Source organism: Scomber scombrus, chromosome 24 (assembly GCF_963691925.1).
Source record: "Scomber scombrus chromosome 24, fScoSco1.1, whole genome shotgun sequence".
NCBI lineage: Eukaryota > Metazoa > Chordata > Actinopteri > Scombriformes > Scombridae > Scomber > Scomber scombrus.
Window position 1 is genome coordinate 1382787 of NC_084993.1, and position 17796 is coordinate 1400582.

Below are 17796 nucleotides of genomic sequence, written 5' to 3' on the forward strand. Positions count from 1 at the left end.
AAAAGGTGAATGAGGGGTTGATTACGGAAAAGGTCGAAGCTAAAATACAGCTAAGCGTGGACGTTTTTATGGATTCATGGTCGTCATGGATACTAACCATGTAAAAAAACAAAGAGCTAAAACAGAAAACTGAGGTTGTTTTAAATTCCTATTGTGTTAATGTTTAGTATTTATTTCAGTTATATCAGGTTTGTTGTTTCTTTGGTTTTGATCCATATTTATCTATTCCATGAAATTCATATGTAAAGATACAGAAGAGAAAGTGGAGATTTACTACATGATGGAATGTGTGATGAACTGTATGGCACAAATAAAAAGTAAAAAAACAAGAAAAGGAAAAGAGGAACGTTTTTTGTTGCTGCTTATTGCACCAGTAATAGTGTTTCGTAGAGTCTTTGTCTTTCCGGTCGTCCACAAAAACACAACGTTGTCTGTTTGCTGATTTGTTTATTCGGACGTTTGCAGGAAGATGTTCTGCACGTTCACTTCCTGTTGTGAGGTCGACTCTTCTTCTTCTCCAGAGTCAAAACAGTTTCTGTGTTTCAGCACATTTAGCGGTGTTCACAATGTCTTTTTTCGGATGTGTGTTTGTGTGTTTGTGCGTTTTCAGCCCTTGTTGTCAGCGGCGACAGGCAGCAGAGGGACGACGGCTTCGCCCCTCTCCGCCTCGACGCTGCTTTTCGAGCCGTTCTTCACGTTCTTCCTCGCCTGGTAGTCAGCCAGCTTCTTCTTCTTCTCCTCCGTGTCTAAGTCGTCCATCGGGAAAGGCGGGAACTCTCTGCAGTACGCCGGCGGTAAACACGGCACCAGGTGCACCTCGCCACTTTCGTTCATGAGCTGGACGCAGGTGTAGAAATCCTGTGGCGAGCGGTTAGCGGTGACGGCAGCCGGGTTGGGTGCAGGCGCGGTGACGGGAAGGTTTGGGTGTCCCATCATGCTGTAATCCGTTCCGGGGAGAGACACGATCTCCTGCCTCGGCCACGACGAGGGCGTGTCCAGCGGCGTGGCGAAGGCGTCGGGAGGCGGGGAGCAGTAGGGCGACGCGCTCTGCATGTATGACGTCAGGTTTTGGGTCATGAACTGATGATGTGCGGCAACGGGCGTCAGCTCACATGGCGCCATGAGGGCGTCCTTCTCTCGGTCGGTGGGATCGGCCGGGGCGTCGCAGTCCTTCGCCGACGTCAGATAGAAGTTGTCGGCGCTCACCTCATCCCAAACCTCCTCGGAGTAGCTGGGAGGCCTGTAGCTGTGGAAGTTACTGAAGTGACGGTTGATTTCGTCCAAGTTCCCCTTCTGAGGCCGGAAGAGAGAGAGAGAGAGAGAGAGAGAGAGAGAGAGAGAGAGAGAGAGAGAGAGAGGGATGGAGAAGAAAGTTGAGAGATAGTGAGAGGTTGGAATGAGAAGGAGAGATGAGAAAGGAACATTAAAGGAAAGAAAATATGGTAAAAAAATAAATAAAGGAATGGATTTTTAAAAAAAGGAGGAAGGTGCAGGCAGAGAAGAAAAAGTAGAAAAAGGAAGAAGGAACATTAAAGAAAGAGAAAAATGTAATATGATATGGAAAGATGGAGAAGTGGGATGGTAGAGGGCAAAAAGTAAGAATAAAAGAAGAGAGAGGAGGCGAAAAACATGGAGAGAAAAAAGGTGAAAGGAAGTACGGAGAAAGGAAAGATGTTAAAGAAAGAGAGACAACAAAAGAAAAAGATGCAAAGAAGAAGGAGGAGAGCACAAGGACAGAAGAAGAGGTTATCACATGACCTCGAAAAGCAACGCTGTGTGTGTGTGTGTGTGTGTAGGTGTGTGTGTGTGTTACCTTCAGGAGCATCGGGTCAATGCCGATGATCCGCGGCTTTGGAATGGGCGGCAGGAAATACTCTTTTATTCTGAATGTGAAAACAGAAAGAGAAGAAGTCTGAATGAGTAAATAGAAAACACACAAACACATGACTACACACACACACACACACACACACACACACACAAAACTAGAAAATTGACAGACTGACCCTTTAACCTGTATATATATATTCATTATATACGTAGAAATACATATGTGTGTGTGAATGTAAATGTTTTTTCTACCTAAGCAAAACCATTAAAACCAAACAATGAACCGTCTCTGCTCTCTGAAAGCTTCATTAGGGATTAATCAGCTGCTTTTCTGTGACTGATGAAGTATCCATGGATGATTTATGGTTCAGGTATTTAACATAGGAGGATAATAATAATGAGAGGATTTACTGCTGCAGCTGAATTCACCTCATAATGGGCTTCTGTTACACATTTTTCCTTTTTTTGTTGTTGTCTGATAATGAACAAATTATAAAATAATGATGTAATAGTAGGTCAGAAACTCTACATGTTAACCTGCAGTCGTTACCAAGCTGCTGCTCTGTGCATAAAAATCTTTATTTTAATAAATCATAAATCCAGAATGATTCATAAAGCACTAAAGAAACATGTTTGATACCAATCAGCGCTTTTAGTTTTACATCAGGGCATCAGGAGGAGCATGAGGCGCCCTCCTGAACCTGTGAACCAATCAACCTGTCAATCACGACGTAGCCACGCCCTAATGCATACCCTGCTTTATCGTCACATATAAAATCAGGGAGGCCAAAATGTCCCAAATGAACATCATACTGCATTGAAGAAGGCTTTAAACTAGCGATTGAGACCATAAACACATTTTGAAAACGTTTACTGAGGTTAGAAATCAAGTGAGAAGTTGGTGAATTCTCCATTGACTTGTATAGAGACGGAAGTCCTTTTGACACCAAAACGGTCGCCCCCTGGTGGCCTTTTGATAGAATGCAGTTTTAAGTTACTTCCGTGTTGGCCTCATTTCAGAGGACCGGAGCTCCCCGCCTGGTTATAATGGATGAATATAGTAAATTATATTTATGTTATAGAAATGTTTACTTTATCGCTTACTTTATCTCAAGAAAACTGTTTTGTTTATTGTCCTTTCTCCTTTCCTTCCTTCTTCCTTTCCTTCCTTCTTCCTCCCTTCCTTATTCCTCCCTTCCTTCCTTCCTCCCTTACCTCCTTCCTTCCTTTCTCCCTCCTTTCCTTCCTTCTTCCTTACTCCTTTCCTTCCTTCTTCCTCCCTTCCTCCTTTCCTCCCTTCCTCCCTCTCATCCTTCCTTCCATCCGTCCTCCCTCCTTTCCTTCCTTCCTTGACTCGAGGACAACAGGAGTGTTAAAACTAAGAGAATATTAGAGTTGATATGAACTGCATCGAGCTCTCACCTCTTGCTCTGTGGAATAACACCGAAGGTGATGACCAGCAGAGCCGCGACGCCGACGCCCGTCACCAGAATCAGAACCAGCAGCTTACCTGCATCAGTCGAAGGGAAAGAGAGAAGAACATTTTAAAGAACATTTTAATTACAGGACAGCTTCACTCCTACATCTCTACCTCTCTTTGTTTCTCCTCTGCAGCCTTTTTTTATCCTCAGGGCTGCACATTTCACATTTAATTGGAAGAGAAGAAGCAGTGACTTAATTAGACGTGCAGCAACGCTAACGATTAAAACACTTCACTGATTAGTTTCTCTAATTGTCTTGATTGACTGACTGGCTTCAGTCTTCTACTACATCATGTTTTTTTAGCTTATTGTTCGTCTCGTTATAAGTGTCCACACAGATTTATAGTTGTAGGTGTAAAACAAGCAGAAAATCATTCATTTAAATGAATAAAAAGAAATATTTGCAATCAGAAGGAGCCTTTTTTTGTCTGTCATTTCATTGTTGGTGAACATTTCTTTACTGTAACTAAAAATAATATTTAACAAATATAAATGTGTCCACAGCTCAGGGATCGCTCTCATTATTGCAGCCACGAGGGTCAATTTGAAGCAAAAACTTCAAATAATTATTCAGAATGATAAAAACGTTAGTCTAAAGGTTTGTCAACTTGGCATTGGTGTATTTGGAAATAAAGTCTTTGATCTTAAGCTGCAATACTGATATAATAATACAAATAAATACAATAAAATAAAGTATAAATCAAATAAAGTAAAAATAAAATAAATACAAATAAAATAAATGAATTAAAATAAATTAAAATTAAAAAAGTAAAAATAAAATAAAGTCTAATCATTTGAAAATAAAGTTGTGATACTGTGGGGAAAAATTGATAATATTTACAGAAAAAATATATATATTTTGAGGACAAGGTCATGATATTTTGGGAGAATGGTTTTAATATTTCTCGAAATAATCCCAAGAAAAATGTTTATTATTTATTTTGAAGGTAAAATGTCAATATTTCAAAAATAAACTTGTTATGTGCATCATTTTTTAAATTTTCTGACTCAGTGTGTCTATTGTGTAGATGTTCTTATTTTATTTTATTATAAAAACCTTTGAATCTCGTTGGCTTGAGGTTAAACTTTTGTCTTCAAATAGAAACCAAATTACAATACGATTAAAACCAACAGCTGTATTTCTACTTATAATGAAACAATAGATGGTAATCACGCTGTCCGTCGTCATGGAAACAGAGCTTCCTGCTGGGGGGTTACCTGCAGGCGGCCTGGTGGGGAAGCTCATCAGCAGCGCGTCGCTCCATTGGCTCCACAGTCCGGTGTTATGCGACCGGCAGCGAACCCGAACCACGTAGTCGCCGGCGGGAAGTCCGAGCAGCTCGACGTGAGGCTCCCGCAGCGGCTGTTTGACCTGGAGGGAAAACATTAAAGGTCAATTTTAATTATTTTCATTGTTGGAAATCATTTCTTGTCCGTTTGTATTATTATTATAGTTAATTTCCAATCAGAGTGTGAATTCAGAAAGAGCTTTGATGCTATTCGGTGTGTTGTATGAACTTTTAAAAACCAATTAAACATCTTTAATATATTAAATTATAATACATAATTTATTAACTGATAAATCTGGAGTTTACAGAATACAACCTTAACATTCATTGAAAAAATAAGCTTGTGAAGCATTTTATGAGCTTGTGAAAGGAGCTTTATTGACTATTATTATGAGCTTTACTTCATTACTTATCTATAAGGCACAAATTAATCGGTTTTCTTGTCATTTGGTGAATTTAAAGGGTTTTTACGCCTTAAAGTGATAAATAAGAGGTTTGTAAAATATCTTATTATTAACAAATATTGTAAATACATTGGGAAAAAATTGGGGAAAAAAGTGAATTAGGCATATTTAAAGACGTTTTCCCCTTGTTGCCTTCACCTCATCTACTTTACTAATTAAATATTCTACTTTTTACTTCACATGTATTTTGTAGATTTAGATTTTAAAACTTGAGATAAATATATCTGAAATTTTAAGGAACCTTTTTGACTTTTTCTTTATTTCTTTGCTTAGCTTAGCTCTGGATACTTCAGTTCACACTTGAGAACAATTTACTTAGGTTCTATCTATTTATTCATATAGTATATTTCTAATCTCTCTCTTTTTACCTTCCAGTTGTCGGGCTCGTTGACTCGTCGGTACTGCAGCTCGTACACCAGCGTGATCCATCCGTACTGCAGGTCGGAGGGAACCGGGTACGTCCAGGACAGCAGAGCGTCGTGACCTATTTCATCCCCGCCGGCGTCCGTCAGCCTGTAGGTCAGATTCACCGGAGCTTCGGTCTGAACTGCAGGCAGAGCATGATGGGAAATGTTAACAGGATGCTTTTATATACTGCTTTTTCTTGTTCTCAGATAATCAGATTTATGGCACAGAAACACAGATAATTAAGATTTAATCTCTGTTATGTTGAATCATTATTAATTATTAAAGTGTAAATGAGAAAGAAGAACACATCAATTATTAAGCTTCTATATCCTCATTTTATACACATTTCTTTACATATTCATCATTTACTTTGTTATTCTTACTTCTAGACCAATCACAGTTTAATTATTGAGGGTTTTTCTCGTTGCATTTAACCTTTAAGAGGCTGTAAGTCAGTCTTAATGTGGACTATTAAGCTGAAATTTGCATCATGCTTTCTTCAACATGTTTGTGATGTGTGTACTAAATTTCAAATTGATGGACAAAAGTGACTCTGAGTTATCGCTCCATGAATAACCCTGAATAAGGCTCTTTATACTTCCTATATAGACACTACAGCACTAAACAGAGAGGAGAAGTAGCGCTGCAACAATTAGTCAGTTTCAGCCTCTTAAATATGATTTCTGATATTTTATAGACGTTAACGTGCAGATGAATCCATAATGACTCTGTGACTCTGCTTTGGAGGTTTTCTGTGTTTGAACTGAATATATTTTAGCTCATAATGACATTTTAAACCGTTTTCCCTTCACATGGAGTTAAAATGCAAAGAGTCTCTGCCATTGAACCGGTGGCCTTTCAGTTGCTGTGTGTGTATGTGTGTGTATGTGTGTGTATGTGTGTGTGTGTGTGTGTGTGTGTGTGTGTGTATAATATCAAGGCCGCAGCCCTGGACTCTGCTGTATATCTGCATTCCCTGCAGCGCCGTGATAAGAGCAGCGTCCCTGACCTCCGCTGAGACCAACAAAAGAGCGTCAGTCACATGGACTCGACACGGACCTCAAACTCTGCAGCTTCTGCTATAGTCTCATACAGTAGTCCTTCATTAATGAGATTAAACTAAAGGCTGTTTTTCTTCTTCAAAATAATAAGAGGAGAGTTTTCACAGTTTATGCATTCAAAAACCACTCATAAGCACGACAATATCCATGCAAACGCTGATAAAATGGTTTTCAAACTAAGTCAAGAGTCCATTCAGATGCTGAACATCTTCATGGCTGCACGACTATTCTTAGCTGAGAGAGTCAAGAGTCATTCAGGCATTTTAAAAAGACAGAATCTGCAAATAAACTGCAGGAAGAGACACATTTTTACACATTTCACAAGTAATGTGTGAAAGTACTGTAGTTGTCACAAGGAAGGATAAACAGATAAGAGACATCTAATTTTAGTTTAATTGACTATGAGAAGTGTCCAGCTGCTAAAATCAACATTAAAAAAAGATGAAAGTTTGGTAAAAATGTTGTAAAATCTAAATCTCACTTTTATTGCCCTGAGTTTTGCCTCCACGGTTACATAGAGATCATAAACTGTGAATTAAGAAGAGAATGTTTTTTTCATTCATCTTTTATTTTGATCACATTTTTAAAAAACCCTCATTAAACACGACTCCGACCCTGTTAACGCTGATGACACGGTCCATTCAGACTGCAGGTAGAGACTAATCTCACACATTTCACAAGTAACATGTGAAACTAGTTGTCACAAGGAAGGATATACAAGATATTTTAGAGTTTAATCAACTCTTAAAATCTCTCTGAGATGTGTCCAGCTGCTAAAATCAACATAAGTAACTCTTAAAAAGACAGAATCTCCAAATTAACTGCAGTAAGAGAAACATTTACACACATTTCACAAGTAATATGTGAAAGTAGTTGTCACAAGGAAGGATAAACAGATAAAAAACATATCATTTTAGTTTAATTGACTCTTAAAATCTCTCTAAGAAGTGTAAAATCAACATTAAAAAGTTGGTAAAAATGTAGTTATATGCATCTAAAGCTCACTTTTATTACACTGAATTTTGCCTCTCTTGCTACATAGCGATCATAAACTGTGTCAAAATAATGGTAGTGATGCCAAAATATCAAACTATTCAATATACACCGATCAGGCATAACATTATGACGACTGACAGGTGAAGTCAATAACACTGATTATCTCTTCATCATGGCAGCTGTTAGCGGGTGGGATACATTAGGCAGCAAGTGAACATGTCGTCCTCAAACTTGACGTGTTAGAAGCAGGAGAAATGGGCAAGCGTCAGGATTTGATCGAGTTTGACAAGGGACCATTCTGCAGTGGTCATTATCTAAGTGGTCCAACAGAAACAGGAACAGTGGTGAACCAATGACAGGCTCATTGGCGGCCAAAGGCTGATTGATGCCCGTGTGGTCCGATCCAACAGACAAGCGACTGTTGTTGAAGAAGTCAATGCTGGTTCTGATCGAAAGGTGTCAGAATACAATAATGCATCGCAGTTTGTTGTGTATGGGGCTGCAGGGGGCCCATGCCGACCCCCTGCCCATTGCCAAAAGCGCCAACAATGGACACGTGAGCATCAGAACTGGACCACGGAGCGATGGAAGAACGAAGGTGGCATGATCGGATGAATCACGTTTTCTTTAACTTCATGTGGACGGCCGAGTGCGTGTGCGTCGCTTACCTGGCGAACTCATGGCACCAGGATGCATTATGGGAAGAAGGCAGTATGATGCTTTGGGCAATGTCCTGCTGGGAAACTTTGGGTCCTACTTTGACACGTACCACCCACCTAAGCATTGTTGCAGACCATGTGCACTCCTCCATTAAACAGTATTCCCTGATGGCTGTGGCATGTGCTGGACAAACAAGTCCGATCCATGGAGGCCCCCACCTCGCAACTTACAGGAGTTTAAAAGGATCTGCTGCTAACATGTTGGTGCCAGATACCACAGCACACTTTCAGGGGTCTAGTGGAGTCCATGCCTCCACGGGTCAGGGCTGTTTTGGCAGCGAAAGGGGGACCAACACAATATTTGGCAGGTGGTCATAATGTTATGCCTGATCGGTGTATGCAGTATGAATTAATGTAAGTATCACAATGTTTTTCCCCATTTATGATGTGAATTATAATACATTAACGTCATGAATATAACACACACCGCATCCAAGATCATCAACCATCCCACACCCAACCATACCGAGCTCAACCACAGAGCAGTCACACGTCTCACACAAGCAATAACCAACGACCCGGATCACCCTCTCTAGCCTCACTTCACACTGCTGCCGTCTGGTCGCAGATACAAGACTCTGAGATGGAGGCGGGCACGCTTCAGCAAATGCCTGGTCCCGTCTGCCATCTCAGCACTCAATAACCTTCCCCAATAACCTCATATGGACCCAGCCCTCCTGAGTGTGTTATATATATGTGTCGGTTGTTCAATGTCTGGTGGTGTTTGTGTAGTATGTGTGTATTACATGTTGCTCAATGTTTAATGGTGTCGTACAGTGTGTGGGTCTATGTATATTGTTCAATGTTGGTGGGGTTTCTTCAACCCATCAGTAGTTGACAGTTTGTAACAAAGAATTTCCCTCTGGGGACAATAAATATCTATCTATGAAACAAGTGGCGCTTTTCCACGATACAGTTCTAGCACGACTCTACTCGACTCGGTTTTTTTTGCTTCTCCATCAGGGATCGTACCTGGTACCTGGTACTTTTTTAGTATCTGCTCTGCCGAGGTTCCAAGCGAGCCGATACTTAATGTGACGTCAACAGACTGCCGGCCACTGATTGGTCAGAGAGTCACTGGAAGAGTCATGAGCCGTCCGACACAAGAATCAAAGCCGGCATTTTTAAATACCAGCAACAGCGTTACAGAGATTCATTTCTCTTCTCTTGCTTTGTGGGAGACAGAAAGCCTCATACAGCATCAAGTACACCATCGCCTCCATGTCCTCCATTGTTTATGTGTTTGTGCCTCGCTATGAAGACCCTGCTCACGTTGAGGAAGAACTATAGTAAGGGAAAACAACCTGGTACCAAACCGAGTCGAGCTAGAACTGTATAGTGGAAAAGCGCCAAAGGTGTTAAAAGTATAAATGGAGCGATCAGAAAAGGGAAAGGGAGTGATGTTGTTTTTGGTTCTGTGTTTGCTCACTAATTAAATCCTCTTCTTCGTCAGACAGACCAGAGAAGCAGCGTGATGTAATCCCAGCAAGGCCTAAAGGTGTTCTGTTTTTTGCTCATTATTTAATCTCCAGTCGATTGCATTCGGAGACACCTGCTGCTCTGACTCCATGGTGACTCGTCTCATCTCCGAGCTCCCCCCCCCCCCCCCCATCCCCATCCCTCTCCCTGTGGGCGCTCGGCTGGGTCTCTCTGCTCGATGGAGCGTGACGAAGACATTTCCACAGCTTTCACATTGAATCAGTGCTGGATGCTGGATGTTTTTTCTGAGAGACATATCATCCACACACAGTTTTTCGGTTCTTACCTATCTCTGCCACGTCCAGGCAGTGCTCCTGGGAGGTGTAGTTCCTCTGGGCGGTGACGGCCGTGACGTTCAAACAGTAAATCTTCCATACAGACGTGTGGCCGCTGTCAAAGTGGCAGCTGTTGGGACCGGCGCTGGTATAGTCTGGACACTGGTGTTTGGGCCCCTTACTGCAGATGTTAAAGAAAAGAGAGAAACATGAAGATACAAAGATTCACCGGCATGTACACAACAACAACAACAACAACAGCCGCCATCTACCTTCTGATTTGTATATCTGCAGATTTAAATACTATAATATTTACGCAGATACTGTATTTAAGGACAGTTTTGAGGTACTTTACTGTAGTATTTCCATGTGATGCGACTTTCTACATCTCAGAGGGAAATATTGTACTTTCTAAACCACTACATTTATTTGACAGCTTTAGTTACTTTTCAGATGCAGATTTGACACAATGGAAAATATAACAAGCTTTTAAATAATACTGCATACTACATCGCTCATAATACTGCAGTACTTTTACTGTAATACTGCATACTACATCGCTCATAATACTGCAGTACTTTTACTGTAATACTGCATACTACATCGCTCATAATACTGCAGTACTTTACTGTAATACTGCATACTACATCGCTCATAATACTGCAGTACTTTACTGTAATACTGCATACTACATCACTCATAATACTGCAGTACTTTTACTGTAATACTGCATACTACATCGCTCATAATACTGCAGTACTTTTACTGTAATACTGCATACTACATCGCTCATAATACTGCAGTACTTTTACTGTAATACTGCATACTACATCACTCATAATACTGCAGTACTTTTACTGTAATACTGCATACTACATCGCTCATAATACTGCAGTACTTTACTGTAATACTGCATACTACATCACTCATAATACTGCAGTACTTTTACTGTAATACTGCATACTACATCGCTCATAATACTGCAGTACTTTTACTGTAATACTGCATACTACATCACTCATAATACTGCAGTACTTTTACTGTAATACTGCATACTACATCACTCATAATACTGCAGTACTTTTACTGTAATACTGCATACTACATCGCTCATAATACTGCAGTACTTTTACTGTAATACTGCATACTACATCGCTCATAATACTGCAGTACTTTACTGTAATACTGCATACTACATCACTCATAATACTGCAGTACTTTTACTGTAATACTGCATACTACATCGCTCATAATACTGCAGTACTTTTACTGTAATACTGCATACTACATCGCTCATAATACTGCAGTACTTTACTGTAATACTGCATACTACATCACTATAATACTGCAGTACTTTTACTGTAATACTGCATACTACATCACTATAATACTGCAGTACTTTTACTGTAATACTGCATACTACATCACTCATAATACTGCAGTACTTTTACTGTAATACTGCATACTACATCACTCATAATACTGCAGTACTTTTACTGTAATACTGCATACTACATCACTATAATACTGCAGTACTTTTACTGTAATACTGCATACTACATCACTCATAATACTGCAGTACTTTTACTGTAATACTGCATACTACATCACTCATAATACTGCAGTACTTTTACTGTAATACTGCATACTACATCGCTCATAATACTGCAGTACTTTTACTGTAATACTGCATACTACATCACTCATAATACTGCAGTACTTTTACTGTAATACTGCATACTACATCACTCATAATACTGCAGTACTTTTACTGTAATACTGCATACTACATCGCTCATAATACTGCAGTACTTTTACTGTAATACTGCATACTACATCACTCATAATACTGCAGTACTTTTACTGTAATACTTTATCCAGGTTTTGTTGTCACAGTCAAACTGTCACATATCAGCAGGTTGATCGATGTGATGTCACATCAGGTCAGAGGTACAATCCAATCTACTGGGAGCCTTTTCTCTCTGCTTGCTGAATGGACAGACTGGTCTCGGTCTGATTCCATGAGAGGCCGCATTCAGGACTTCACAGTCACTTTAAAAATATATCGATGTTTTAAAAGCTTCATGAGGTGGAGGAATCAGGCTGGATATAAACTGCAGAATACAGACAGGATTTCATGTTTTTGGTATGAGAGTGTTCTTCTAATTTTGCATCAACAGTTTAAGAAAGGATGCAAAAAAAGCAACAAGTGCAGCTTCAAAAATTAAGTTAATAGATTTTATAAAATGTTGTAATAAGGCAGTAAAATGTCTAATTAGCTTCTGAAGAGTTCAATTAATTCTGAGCATTGACTGTGTGTAAATATGGACGCCATGACAGCTACTGGAAAGCCAAAAACAGCCCTAATTTAATGACTTTTAAAGCCTGATGTGTGTGTGTGTGTGTGTGACGTGTCCGTACTCTTTGGAGTAGGTGACGACGTAGGTGACCTCCTCTCCGTCCGTCAGGTTGTCGAGTGGATGCCACCAGCACGTGAAGGTCTCCATGTTGGGCGAGCGGCAGAAATAGATGTGAGGCCTCGTCGTCACGGCAACATCCTCTGTGAGGAAAAAGAGAAGAAGAAAAAAAATAAACAATACAGTCAAAATGAGCGTGTTGTCATGGACGTGATGGTGCGGCGACACGGGAGACAGCAGTGTTTGATTAAAGTCACACACACACACACACACACACACACACACACACACACACACACACACAGTATACCTAAAAGGTTAAAATAACACAAAGTTAAACAGTGATGTTCTTTTCATGGTTAATAAAGAGTCAAAGCACTTGTGTTTGGTTTGGGGAAAGACAGTCAGCAGTGACAGCAGTTAACATTTAACTGAAAACACAATATTTCTCTATCCCTTTAAAACAAAAAGTGCTCCTGTTTGTAAAAATAAATGTCGTTAACAAATTGTGATCTACTGGAAAAGAAAATCTAATCCTCCTCTTTAGCAGAAGAAGAAGAATAAGCAGACAGAACATAGGATAGATTTAAGAAAAAAAGAAAGAATAAAGAAAAGGCTTCATATACACAAACAGGAACTTAAAAAAAAAAAATCAATTACCCAACTGTCATCTCTCATCTTTCTCACTTCCTCAAAAAAAATGTCATCTAATTTCGACTCCTTCTACTCCTACTTTCAAATGCCGACACACACACACACACACACACAAACACACACACACGCACACATGCACACACACAGACACACACACACACACACAGACACACATGCACACACACACTCAATTATCCAATCCATCTCTGTCTGATGGGCTGTCGCTCCCATGACTGTGATTTAGACCGGCGGCGGGAAATTGATCGGCGTCTGAAAAACAGCAGGACAGTCAGAGCAGCCGCTGAAAATAACATCATTACAGTCAAATCTCGAGGAGACGGATCTCTAAAAACATCCCTAAAAAATACCTAAAAACATCTCTAAAAACATCTCTGAATAATCCCTAAAACATCACTAAAACATCCCTAAAAACATCCCTAAAACCTCTCTGAATCATCTCTAAAACCTCTCTGAATCATCTCTAAAACCTCTCTAAAACATCTCTAAAACATAAAACTACACTACACTGAGCTGGGTAAGAGGAGGAAGAAGCTATTTCTTCCACGCTGGTTGATTTTGAGGAGCTGCCAGATAATTAACAGGACAGGAAAGCAGAGAAACATCTTCCTCTCACTGAATTATGCTTCATTTTCCACTTATCTCTGCATTTTCTTCAGGAATTACTAGAATTTTACTTCCAGAAATAACCGACGCAAAACAAAAGCAGGGTAAAAAAAGCAACACTCAATCTGCAGGATATATATTGGTGTTTGATTTAGAATAAATGTTAAATCATGCATTTCATTTAAAGGTTTAAAATAACCAGAGCTGCTCTGCAACTGCAACTTTCTGATTACAGATTCTCAGATGTGACGATTGACCGAAAAATTAACATTTTAAGGTTTAAGCCCTCTGAGAACTTGAGAAAGGCTATTTTTCTCCACTATTAATTGATTAATAATGACATTGACTGTTTGTTTTAGTCATACTCTACAAATATACATACAGAGAGAAAGAAGGACTGGTGGATTGCAGTCGCCTGAGTGGGTTGAAACCATGAAAAATGACTTGAAGCATAATTTCCTGCGATGGTGTCATGACATGCAGCTTTATAGAGTAAATACTTATTATTTTTAACCCTTACATACTGTAAAAACACCCAATACACATTTCCTCTAGGTGGACGTTTCCTAATGTGACCCTGAATATACATAAATGGAAATAAAACACATAGTTTCTGTACATTTTTGTGCAGCTGATACATTTTTGTGTTAATTTGACTTTTATTACAATAATTACTTGTTACAATTATACATGTTTCATTAAGGACTAATTAAACATTTATTAATGACTGATGGAGAATTTATGAATGTGAATTAGTGTAAACACTAATTATGAGTCAGAATATGAACAGTATGTAAAGGGTTAAATGAGCATATGTTGCCTTGTAAAAGAGCTGCAAAAATGTGTTTAATGAGCTTTAAAACAAAAAAAAAGTCAGAAAAACAACCTGCAGTGTTTTTATGTACATGTGAGGCCTTTTGATATTAAGTCTACCTTCGAGCATCATAAAATCATGCTGCTTAAGTAATTTAAAATCATTTTTTCTTGTAAAAAAAAAAAAGGAAAAAGGAAAAAGTTCTCAACATTAAAGCAGCAAGACATCATGTGCGCTCCACAGATCATAACAGTGGGAGGCGAGCAGTAATCCATCAGAGAATGCATGGAGCTGCAGTTTGAGGGCAGCTGTAAAACAAAGGAAAGTTGTGTTTGCTGTAAGGAGCTCAGTGAGCCGCTGCAGGGACTTTTCTAATCAACAACCTCCACTTCTCAGAAGTTAGCAAATAAAGGGAGCAAGCTGTACACAAATAAACCTGGACCCACTTATACCTGCTCAAATCAGATTGGCCGGAGCCTAATCGAATTACTGCGGTCATTGTACAGTAACTGTAGCAGTGGTGCCCTGCATGTTTTAGGTATCAGTCTAATACATCTCATTCTATTAATTAGCTTGTTATCAAGCAGCTGAAGCTTGCAAAGGGCTTGATAACAAGTTAATGATTAGAATCAGGTGTGTTAGAGTCGAGAGATACCTAAAACATGCAGCGTTGGTGACCACTGATCTGTAGCATCCTGTTTGTTTTCACATAATATATCAACACAATTCTTATATTATCCTCCTGAGACCTGAGCTTCTGTTTGGTATGCTTTTTGAATTTCTTCTAGATATTTGGGATGAGTAGGACTTCATATACACAAAATCTAAGTATCGTCTTTGAACAGGAAGTCGTTTTTGAAATAAAATATGTCCTCATATGGGAGACAATGGGTTTATTTTACTGTTAAACAGTTAATTCACCAGTGCATGTAAGTATTTCCTTACATTTACTTTGCATGAATGATAATAAAGTCACAATGTCCTCAGATGAGTTTTTCCTGATTAGCAGCGTCGTAGCTTGTTGCTAAAATTTGTCAAATTTGTATCAAACAACAAACGTTATTAAGCCTAAATACACAAGTTTCAACCATCTATCTATCTATCTATCTATCTATCTATCTATCTATCTATCTATCTATCTATCTATCTATCTATCTATCTATCTATCTGTACCACACATGCTTTTACGTACACCAACTTTTTGTCTTCGCTTCCTCAAACATAACATTTTGTGATTTTTAAGTGAAGGACCAACAGGTATGTGATGTGTTATGTGCGTTCTGGTGGAGCTAATATTCAGATATTACTTCTGTCTGGACAGACCTGAGGGTTGTATAATGGGAACAACTCAGTGAGGAGCACAGATCTTTTATTATCGTATGTTTTGAAGGAAAATATGTGGAGTGTAGTGGGTCAATTCACCACAAATAATGCTCATTGGTTCCCCCGGGAAAAAAGATCTGACTCCAAGATGAGGTCATAACTTCACAGCCCTGACCTCATATCTGGAAGTAGTTGTAGTGTGATGGCTGCAGGAAGATAATTCATTTCATGTGAGATATTTTCACATTATGTGCGGCTGAAAGCTTTTAACCCTGGATGGAAGGGAGGAAGAAGGAAGGAAATGAGGAAGGAAGGATGGAAGGAAGGATGGAAGGAAGGAAGGAATGAAAGGAAAGGAGAGAGGGAGGAAGGAAGGGAGGAAAGGAATGAAGGAAGGGAGGAAGGAAGGAAGGAAGGAAGAACTGAGGAAGGAAGGAAGGAAGGAAGGAAGGAAGGAGGGAAGGAGGAAAAAAGGAACGAGGGAGGGAGGGAGAAATAAAAAGAAGAAAGGGAGGAAGGAAGGAAAGAAGGACAGAGGAAACAAGGAAGGGAGGAAGGAAAGGAAGGAAGGAAGGAAGGATGGAAGCGAGGAAGAAAAAGGAAAGGAGGAAGGAAGGATGGAAGGGAGGAAGAAAGAAGGAAAGGAGGGAGGAAGGAAGGAAGGGAAGGAAGGAGGGAAGGAAGGAAGGAAAGAAGGAACAGTCAAAACAGACGGGGTCAATTTGACACAGGAGGACGACACGAAGGTTAAAATACGTCTGCATACTTTTCTTTGTGTCATATGATCAGAATCAAAGTTTCTTAACAAAATAATAATGATAATAATAATTATTTATGCAGTTAGATTGTCTGTTTTTATATTAAAAAAAAACCCTCCCCTTTCCTTAATTTCTGCAACTAATGTGTCACAAATGCAGCCCGATCGGTTCAACATGAGCACAAATAACACGACTTCACACTTTCAAACTGTGCCGTGTAAACGCTGATCCATCCCAGAGGAGTGACGTCAATATAATGTGACTAATTTATTTTATAACTTGATGTTTTGGCAATAAGTTGCATAAGCAGCGGGAAAGCACCAACTGGATATTACATTTTTTGGTGTCACATCAGGACATTTTCAAACCACATTTTACTGTTTTAACCCAAACTATGATTTTTAACATTAAAGGAAGGAAGGAAGGAAGGAAGGAAGGATGGAAGGAAGGAAGGAAGGAAAGAAGGAAAGGAGTAAGGAAGGAAGGAAGAGAGCAAAGAAGGAAGGAAGGAAAGAGTAAGGAAAGAAGGAGGGAGGGAGGAAGGAAAGGAGGAAGGAAGGAAGGAAGGGAGGGAGGAAGGAAGGAAGGAAGGAAGGAAGGAAGGAAGGAAGGAAGGAAGGAAATGAGTAAGGAGGGAGGGAGGGAGGGAGGAAGGAAGGAAAGTGGGAAGGAAGGAAGGAAGGAAGTGAGGAAGGAAGTATGGAAGGAGGAGGGAGCAAAGACAGAGGGAAGGAGGGGAAGAACGAAGGAAAAATTAAAGAAAGAGGGAGGAAGGAAGGAAGGAAGGAAGGAAGGAAAGAAGGAAGGAAAGAAGGAACAGTCAAAAGAGATGACAGAAGGGTTAAGCATAAAACTCAAGCTTTTGCAGGTTGCAGTCAAATGTGACGATTTGAAGCTTTTTTCTGTGTTATAAATGACAGTAAACTAGATGATTTTAATCTGCTGATCAGATAAAAGTGGAAATGTAAGAAATGATAACTGACACCTGACATTTTATTGATCAGCAGTGAAAATTGAAGCAGCACATCTTTTGTTCCTGACCTTCCAGCGTCTGTCAGATGGGGGCGATTACTGGGTCGATACTGTAAATACTGAATGGTAAGTGGACTGTACTTATATAGCGCTTTTCTAGTCTTTAGCACCACACAAAGCGCTTTTATATAACATTCTCATTCACCCGTTCACTCACACGCACCGTTTGCAC

The 17796-nt window shown here is 39.7% G+C and overlaps 1 protein-coding gene across 1 annotated transcript in view; it reads right to left on the reverse strand.

Annotated features, from left to right (window-relative positions):
- Positions 1 to 606: 606 nt before the first annotated feature.
- LOC133976654 (growth hormone receptor-like) overlaps positions 607 to 17796 on the reverse strand; it is a 41977-nt gene continuing 24787 nt past the window's right edge. Inside the window, exons 5-11 of the mRNA XM_062414914.1 lie at positions 12424 to 12562; positions 10014 to 10183; positions 5433 to 5611; positions 4530 to 4683; positions 3253 to 3340; positions 1814 to 1883; positions 607 to 1293 (exon numbers count right to left, since the gene is read on the reverse strand). Of these exons, the coding sequence (XP_062270898.1) occupies positions 607 to 1293; positions 1814 to 1883; positions 3253 to 3340; positions 4530 to 4683; positions 5433 to 5611; positions 10014 to 10183; positions 12424 to 12562 (1487 nt within the window). The remainder of the gene's footprint in view (positions 1294 to 1813; positions 1884 to 3252; positions 3341 to 4529; positions 4684 to 5432; positions 5612 to 10013; positions 10184 to 12423; positions 12563 to 17796) is intronic.